Here is a 9440-nt window from a genome sequence, read left to right as displayed (position 1 = left end):
GTTCTCTGTACTGTGGTAATGTTGTAATCCTGCTCCTAGGATGTGTAACTCTAGCCAGAAAGCACAATATTTTACAGTTTTTTGAAATAAACGTTTGTGAAGATTAGAATAGAGCAGCCTTGCCTACATAGACCTGGCCTAGTTGTGATTAGTGTACATTTATACACTTTACTCTCTAAGTATCCCTTAGGACTGCATACAAATGTGAGGTATGTATACATGTGCCATTCACTCATGATGTATGGACAGCCGACCTTACTTTTATAGGGTATAAGCACACTGAATAGATAAACCATCCCATAAACCATTTTTGTCCAAATGTACCTGAATCCACAGATCCTCCATTTTTCAAACCATCTTTAGTACACAGCATGTATTTTCAACACCTTGTATGGTTTGCTAGTTTGTATGTTTTCGACAGTTAAACACTCGGAGAAAACAAAAAAAAAAAAAAAAAAAAGACTCAACCACTAATGCTGTTTTCTAAGTGTTATTTTTTTAATATGATGCATTTGTACAAAAAGCCATAGGCCTACATGTTTTGATAATAAACCACTTAATTTATTATGTCAATAAAAGAACACTTGATGTGGCTGTTTGTGGTTGTTGAGTTGGAGCAAAGTGTTGAGGGGGGGGGGGGGGGCTTTCTTCCTACGTGTCCTCAGTTTCACACAAGAGTCTAATAAATACATTCAGAAGTGTTCGGGATGGAGCTCCAGCTCCTTCTTGATCCGGTTCTCCACCAAAAGACTGAGGTTGGAGTCCGTCATGGGCAGACTGTAGCTCACATATACTTGCTTTTTGGTCTTCTTTGCTGCAAAACAGGCAGAAAGAGGCCATTTTAGAATCAGGTTTATTGCCAATTCATAACAGCTTTATCCCATAAAGAGCAGGTGTAGAGCGAACTCTTTAATTAAGAGAGAGACCCAAAGATTCAGGTATTATATTAGGAAGCAGTGGCAGGAAAAAAAGACAGAGACAGAGACAGAGAGACAGAGAGAGAGAGAGAGAGAGAGAGTTGTCTAGTTGTCACAATACAAGGAATCTGCTGTGGTTTAATGGTGCGTACGATAAGCATAGAAGAAAATAAGAAAGTAGAAGTGAAAGCCAAGAAAAAGAAGATACATGAATATTCACGTTTAGGTTAAATGACATGCGATAGTTTACTATTGTACTAAGTCGATCAGTCCTGGAGGTTGTGCTGGGACCTGATGTTTGTTCTCTTCATCACAACAAAGTCTATTTTTCAAAACCGCCCATTTCCCAAAGCGTCCTATAAACTTTTTGAGTAGCTGCTGGTTTGAATTACCTTTGTTAGGTGTTAAAAATATCAGCTGAAACTCCATCATCATTATCACTTTGATTTTTTTTTTTTTTTTTATCAAACTTGTACTATCGTTTTCAATGAAAGCAAGTCTCAAGACTCTGTAGATTATGTATTATGTACATTTACAAAATAACATTTTGAGAGCTATTGACAATAGAGTTGATTACAAATTCTGATTTCTGGCTAAAACACGATAGCTGGGAGAGGTTTTCTGGACTTTCTAACATTAGCAGCAACAGACACATAAATTCAGACATCGTTACCTAATCTCTGTGCCAAGGAATTTGGAGCAGTGTTGGATGGGTCCCCCATGACTAACGTAGATAAAGGCATCGAATCCTGCAGACAAAAGAACAACAGCAACAGTCAGTGACGCTGCAGGGACATAAATCATTTACAACCAAGATAATGTTTGACTTTCTTAACATGTGTCTGTCAGCCCTGCTGTTCCCACAGAGGTTCAACACACAGACCATAAATCCCAAACACACTTTTCTTTAGGGGGATGTCGAAGAGAAGCTATAGTGACAGTGACAGTTTGGGCTGCAGATTTATTATATTAATTTAACAGTGACCAGGAGCTGGAAGAGTACTGAACAACAGGGACCATAAAATTAGATGATGACCCACAGAGACAACATGTCAACACCTTCCTGTTAAACTGTCATCTCATCCACATCACAACAACAATGTTCTCCCACATCTCCTTTTGGAGCATTTACAAGTCTATGTAAACCAGAATATACATTAGTTAGGTAAAAATACTTTGTGTTTAATTGTAGTAACGGAGAAATATAAAAAAAATAAAATAAAATAAAAAAATATATATATGTATATGTATATATATATATGTATATGTATATATATAAAATATAGTATAATACTATAAGACATCAACATATACAGTAATATTGAAAAGTATAATATAACATGGGATATAGGATTAAATATAAAGGTAATATGTAGTAATATAGTATGACAGTATATAGTACACAATAATATAACATAGATATTAGATATATTTTGGTGTAGCAAAGCAATGTATAACACAGTTTGGTCTATTCTACTATGTTTAATTGTATTTTAACTAGTCTGCGATCTTTAAAAATGTGTTTTTAATGCAATTACACGTACTTATAGGTGCATTTAGAAATAAACTTTATAATAATAATCAGCCTCCCTCCTCAGCTCAGTCCCCTGTAATGTTTTATCCCTAAATTAAATCACATTTGGATGAAAAATGAACCCACTTTGTTGCTCAGTGGTGCGTTCACTTACATATTTGCTGCTCATGGACACCGCCAGGTTGGACAGGACGGGGCTCGAGCCGACCCACAGGAAAAACCCTCCGCTGAGCTTCATCGCGTGGAAGTGCACGACCTGCTCCAGAATCTTCTCCGAAAAGTTGTGCACCGAAATGGCCTCAAACGCGCCTCCGTTTTGTGTTTCGGTCATTTTTTTTGTGTGTGTTTGGGCTGCGATCGATTCAACTCGTGCTAGCTGTAAACAGAAGCAGCTACTTCCTGGTTTGGTGGGAAAACGGCAGCCCGGAGCAATCGATCATCGATCGGCGCGCTGCTCTGATCTCGATTATAAACTGGATGTTGGTCTATAAACTAATAATAATACTTACTGTGTAAATTAAGCATTAAAAATATAAAAATCATTCATTTCAATTACAGCAAATGTCACATAATATGGGACAATAAGTCATGCTTTCAAATAATTTAGTTATTTAATAGTTAAAATACAAAAATATTAGTAACAATATTTACTTTATTTACAATATAAAGTAGTTATAATGCAGAATGGTCCATTTCAGAATATTATATATTATATTATGCGATACAATCAATAGATTAATCTGTGTCCCTAATTTTAATCACTTAACTTATTTTATTATTATATTTTATTTGCTTTCAGTATTTTGTATTGATAATCTGAATCTGTAATGTAATGAGTGACTAAATTTATACTACAAGTACTTCAGAATAGTATTTAAGTGCATTACTTCAGTATATGTATTCAGAAATAAGTCACCCAGTTGAATCATGACAAATTTTATTATAGAAAAAATTCACATTGGCATTTTAAAGTAAAATAAAGTCTTTAACAACTAATGAATTGATTGAAAATAGTGTATTTTAAATAACTCTCATTGTGTAAATATATGCAATTAACTATTAGTCACCCTGATTCTCCTCCACAAAATGATCAGCCGTTATTTCACTGGAGTGAATTAATCGCTCAGTCTTCCAGGAAGTCTTCCACCAGTTTGTTAAATTCATCCGCATACCTCAGGTGGAGATTGTGTTTACCCTCTGGCATCAGGTGTAATCTAGATTAGGGACAAAAAAAGGGGGTAATACACGCTACATGTGTCTTTTCCTTAACTAACTAACCTGCACCCTATTTTATTTTTGAAATAACAGATTGGGCTACAATGGTTGTACTGTTGTTCTTGTTTTCGTCACTGACAGGCTCAGATTTTTTTTATTCCAAGGGTCTGACAACATTACGGAGAAGATCCCCACGCAGAACCAGAACCAGCTGTAACATCACTCTCTTCAAACACACCAGACTCCATTGACAAAAACGTTGATTTTACCTCTCAGAACACAGGAGCTGCTGGTCTTCCGCTGCCTCAATCAGTTGACATGTTTGTGTTATTGTGTGACTTTAAAGACTTAATTCAGATCCAACACAATATCTGTTTGACACAGAATGTTGTCAGACTCTTATAATAATAATAATATGAGCCTGTCAGTGGCACAAACAAGCACCAAGCAACAAAAAAAAAGGGCCCAGGTTTAAAAATACCACAGGTATCTTTTGTGTGGTCTCACCGTGATCCTTTAATGTGCTTGAGGAGGTACTGCGGGTGGAAGCCGGGCACCATGGGGTCCTTCTCTCCATGGATGATGAGGGTTGGACAGCTGATTAGGGGCAGAAGCTCCATGCAGATACTCCCTGACCACAGGATATTAAAGGAAACTGGCTTCACTCTTCTCAGCTAGTATTTCTTAAAGCATGACATAAAGAAGGGTTTAGTACCTTCTGGTCTCTCTGCAAACTGTGCGATCCCGTCCACCCAGGCCTCCCAGGTCCTAGCAAACACTTCTGTTCCATACACCTCCTCCATGGGCTGCCTCATCCTCACGCTCCACTTGGAGATATCGCGGACAGCTATGTGTTCCCACAGAAACCCACGCACACACAAGCACGCACAGACACATCTCTTAAGAAAAGACAACAGCTTGCACAGTGTAAGAGGCGACGAAAGACAGAGCAGGAGTACCGTTGCAAATCTTGAGGTCCTGCTGGGAGACGAAGGAGTTGGAGCCCCACACGACCATCTTGCTGATCAGGTCGCGGTTCTTCGCGGCCGCAATCAGAGCGGTGATTCCTCCGTCACTCCACCCCAGCAGAGAGAACTTTCCAAAGCCCAACGCCTGCCGATGCAACAAATAATAAACATACAGTTAGTTAATTATCTTCCACTTTTATATCAAGACTATCAACATCAACTAGCCACTAAAAGTAGAGCATAAATTAGACGCCATTCAAGTCATATTTGACTGTTTTATCTTAAGATATAGAGCAGATCGGATCAGAGGAGGTAAAACTTTCTCATTTTAAGAGAAACTGTGCAACAGCAAACTTGGATTGCTTGTTTTCAGTCTATTAAGTGCACCATAAAGGATTTTTAAAGGGCTTTGCTTCTATTTTGAAACACGGTGTGCATTACTGCTTCACTGTTTTCCTCCACTGATCATAAAAACAACTGATCTGAAGGCTCGTGGTGTGCTCTTCAGATTGGTAATACGAGATGATAACACGATAAATGATCAGACCTTCATCAGATCCACTGCATCCTTTGCATCCCGCTCAAAGAAGTCAGGGGGGAAGTCTCTGTCCGGGGGGCGGGATTGTCCATAACCACGGGGATCCCAGCCCACCACAGTGAAGCGTTCCTTATTGAGAGACTTCAGCTGAGGGCCAAAGTCGGTCCGGGTGCTTCCTGTGGTTGAAGACAGGATATGAGACAGTGAAACTGTGTGTGTGTGTGTGTGTGTGTGAGAGAGTGTGTGTGTGTTGGGGTGTTTACCCAGAGCACCAGGCAGCAGCAGCACAGCGTGTTTCCCTCTGCCTGTCTGCTCGTAGTACAGATCCACTCCATTAACATGCTGCCTGCCCGAGGCCACCGAGGAGCTGCAGGGAGGCAGACAGGTAGACTGTAACGGTCAGAGTCAAAGACAGACTTAAAGTCAAATGTAGAATTCTCTGACTTTTCCCGGATTATGTAACATGCAAAAAACTTTGAAATCTCAGACTCTTTTCTGTCATTTCTGTCTTCCACTTGTGACACTCGTTCTTTGGACACACAAAGTTGAGTTCCCAAACTTTCTCTGTCTGCAGAAGACTTTTTTTCAGGGCATCCTGACAACATCGGCTTTCATTTGACAGTCAAAGATAAAACCAAATATGACCAAACAGTTTTTTATATCAATTAGAGGAATCATATAGCTTTGAAGGGGACCGAACAGTGAAGGAGCTCAACACCACGTCTCCATACCTGCTGTGACCTGCTGTGAAAACCTGAAGCTGATCTGACGACGGCTGCTTTGATCAACTGCTCTGACAGCCGCAGTCACATAAAAGTCAAACAGGAAAATGCTTCTTCTGAGAAGAAAGCAGGTGTTCAAACTGTCCTGACCGATGAGATCCGGTAGGATTTTGTCCTGCAGGACATTTAGATTTTTCCTGCTGGAAAGTTTCCAGACTGCAAGAGTTCGTTGATTCAAATAAATAAATGAAAATAAATGTATTTAGAATCGACATTTTTACAGAAGTCACAGTTGAAATGTTGGAACAATGTGATTAAACACTTTAAATGCAAAACCTGATATGATTTGAAAATGTAGAATACTAGTTACAACTAATTAAAAATAACATTTAAGACATTTAAGCGTGATAGATCATAGAAATAAACATAAATTATTACTGTCACTCCTTCTGATGGAGAAATTAAGCAGCGAAAAGAAAAATTGTGGGGATATTTTTGCAGACCTTTCTTTTCTATTTGGAGAATTTCTAGCAGTGACTTTTGTCCGGCAGTGGAGGGACTTTTTAAACTATGAAATACTTTTTATTGATTTTAAACAAAACATCTCACATTGGTACTAAAGGATGCCACTAATAATAATAATAATACTAATAACTGTGTTACAGAGCCCCAGTGGGACCTGTACTATGTTTCTCTGTATTATTATTTCGTGCTCTCCGTCTATGGAGCTCAGCCTGGACACACTGCGCCATCTAGTGGCTTTAAATCGAACAATCATTCAGAGAAATTCTGCAACAACAACAAAAAAAAAAAGAAAAAAAAAGAAAAGAAAGACGAACGTGGTGCAAACAGCAGCTCAGCTCGTTTCCTGTCTCCTCTCTGCAGCCCTCCGTGGCTGAAGTCCGCTCCCAAAACGTGCCTGTAAACATGCAAACATGCAAATAAGAGGGTGAAGTCCGCTCAGACTGTTACCAGAGGGGCTGCATCGCTGCCACGACCCTCTTAGCGTCACTTCTGCTTTTTAACAAACGTCCTCCGCACACTAACAGCGCCATTTCCCCCCCCGGAGCTCCTCTCCGTGCTGCAACAGACTGAACAAAGTCTGCTGGAAATCCTGCACAGCGCTTTGATTCCTGCAGGAAACCAGGAAGCTGCACTCTCTGGGGCACTTTCCACGTGTGTGTGTGTGTGTGTGTGTGTGTGTGTGTGTGTGTGTGTGTGTGTGTGTGTGTTGGCCAAAGGTTTAAAGCGAAAGTACGGAAACGAACCTAAAGGCAGCATTCACCTGTTTAATCCTGGTGTTACACCACGTTTACTCAGGTTCTGTACAGAAGTAGGAATACTGGTACTTTCTCTTTCTGTTGCACCGCTACATCTCAAAAGAAAATATTTTAGTTACTTTTCAGATTCAGATTAACAGTAAAACTATGATCAATAAATACATTATGATGTTATTGTGTTATCTCCAGAAGTGTAGAATATATATATCTAAATAAACGGCAACATTAAAGTGATGAAAACATGAATAATTATACTCCAATGATAGATAATCTGTATTAATCTGAAACATACTTTTACTTTTGGTACATGAAGTATGTTTTTACACGTTTTCAGTGCAGGAATATTTCCACAGTGTTGTATTACTGATTTTACTTGACTGTATTAAACACCGTCATTTTACAGGTGCTTTGATTTCCAAATAATTTCTGAGGAAGTTTCCTTCAAAGACCTTCGGTAATTTGGGGAAATGAAAATGTTTAGAATACAGTAATACTGGAAACTTAATTCTTACTGATTTAATGGAAATGAACCGACAGGATGCCGTCTCCATTTCACACCTGTCAAAGAAAGTTAGAATATGAATGAACAGTTTGTCAACATGTCACCACAGACAATGAAATGCAGTCCTACATGGTGAAGTTAATTATATTAGGATATAATGTAGAGTGAACACTGAGATACTGTGTAGTGCATGAAAAAGTCTAATATATTCATGTTATCAGACTAACTTTTATTGATTAGCACTGGACACAAATTACAGCTGAGGCTGATGGGAATGTCAATAATCTATCAGAGATTCAATCTTAAATCAAAGTGTTGGATAAATGATGATGGCACTGGATGAAGAGTGAGTTATTACGGTTCATCCTGAACGTCTGGACCGAGTTTAATTTAAATTGCCTCAAACGTCCACTTCATTGTGTCGCTAGAGGAAAAGTCAGAGGATCCATAAAGTTTATCCTCTGAAGACCATGAATATCTGTAGCAAAATGTGTTCCAATCAGTCTTGTAGACGTTGAGGTAATTCATTGGATAAGTGAAAACTTAAAAAAGGCAGGGGATCAACGACGCCAATGAAAGTCAGCAGATTTCATTCTCTGGGGACAACGAATGTTTGTGAAAGATTCAGACAGACCTGCTTTTTCATCTATTTTACTCTAAATGGGATCATTTATGTACAAAACGAACATCGTGCTCTATTGAAGAAGACCTGAAACTTGTGTGTGAACCATTAACTTATTAGGAAAAACCTCAGTGAGGCAATGAAGTCGTCCTCTTCTGCCTTTTCTGGCGTTAAATAGAAAAACTGACTAATCGATAAACCAAGAAAACAATCATTGGATTATTTAAACTGACCATTAGCTGCAGCCGGAGAATATCATGTCTATTATTATCTGATTATCCAGATTATCTACTGGGCGTTAGGAACAAACCGAACATGAAAGTAACTCCTGAGTTAATGTCTCTTTCTCTTTTAAAACACAGAATGAATCATCAACATCTCACATCCTTTAGTGTTTATACAGCACAGCCCCCACCCCCTCCTCCCCCCTCACAGACACACACCTACAGCTCTGATGGAGGTGTTTTATTTGTGCACCATCTCTTCAAAACAACAAAAAAAAAGGCCCCCGCGTCTAATGTGTGATGTGTGTTTATCAATGAGTTTAACCTGCTTTGCGATGAGCTGTTCAGACCCAGTTCTCTGAGGCAGGAGGCTTTTTGTAAACGCCTCCACGCTCCCTTGTCTGTCAGTGCGTCTGAGCTGTGCCACACTCTGCACCACACACAGGAACACAAGACAAGACGACAAAGCCGGGCTAAAAATACCTCAATCGCCTCACAGCAAGTGTGTTGACGGTGTATCAGAATTTACTGGAAACAGTCGCTGAAGACGGCTCGTGTGAATGTCCACTGAGAACCAATAAACGGGGGACTTCTCAGTTCTATGAATAATTCAGGTTTATAAGCAAAGATTAGAAAAAGTCAGCCCGATAAGACAACACAGATGATGTGTCGGCTGGTTGTCCTCCACTAAAATAAATCAGCAACTGTTGGATGGATTACCATGACACCTTGGGGAGACATTCATGGTCACCAGGGGATGAATCCTGCTGAGTTTGGTGACTGAGGTTTTACTTTTTACTGCACAAAATCCCTGAGAATCAGCACATATGAATCAAAGCCAAGCTGAAATTGTGTTGTTCTTATTTTTATTGTTCTAGTTTGTTTACAATGCAAAAAAATCTATCTATCTATCTATCT

General features: G+C 39.2%; 2 protein-coding genes across 2 annotated transcripts; both read right to left on the bottom strand.

Moving 5' to 3' along the window:
• Window positions 1-482: 482 nt before the first annotated feature.
• psmg4 (proteasome (prosome, macropain) assembly chaperone 4) lies at window positions 483-2821 on the bottom strand. Its single transcript, XM_070832699.1, has 3 exons — window positions 2606-2821; window positions 1591-1666; window positions 483-814 (listed from the first exon to the last, which is right to left on the bottom strand). Exons 1-3 carry the CDS (start codon window positions 2780-2782, stop codon window positions 693-695), a joined length of 375 nt encoding a protein of 124 aa, XP_070688800.1. The 5' UTR covers window positions 2783-2821; the 3' UTR covers window positions 483-692.
• Window positions 2822-3371: 550 nt separating this feature from the next.
• Window positions 3372-7044, bottom strand: bphl (biphenyl hydrolase like). Its single transcript, XM_070832577.1, has 7 exons — window positions 6867-7044; window positions 5436-5539; window positions 5182-5348; window positions 4626-4779; window positions 4382-4513; window positions 4174-4297; window positions 3372-3665 (listed from the first exon to the last, which is right to left on the bottom strand). The coding sequence occupies exons 1-7, from the start codon at window positions 6947-6949 to the stop codon at window positions 3575-3577; spliced, it is 855 nt and encodes a 284-aa protein (XP_070688678.1). The 5' UTR covers window positions 6950-7044; the 3' UTR covers window positions 3372-3574.
• Window positions 7045-9440: the final 2396 nt, after the last annotated feature.

The sequence above is a fragment of the Pempheris klunzingeri genome, chromosome 6 (assembly GCF_042242105.1).
Source record: "Pempheris klunzingeri isolate RE-2024b chromosome 6, fPemKlu1.hap1, whole genome shotgun sequence".
Classification (NCBI taxonomy): Eukaryota; Metazoa; Chordata; class Actinopteri; order Acropomatiformes; family Pempheridae; genus Pempheris; species Pempheris klunzingeri.
The sequence above is the reverse complement of the archived record's forward strand: the minus strand, read 5'-3'. Positions and strand labels throughout refer to the sequence as shown.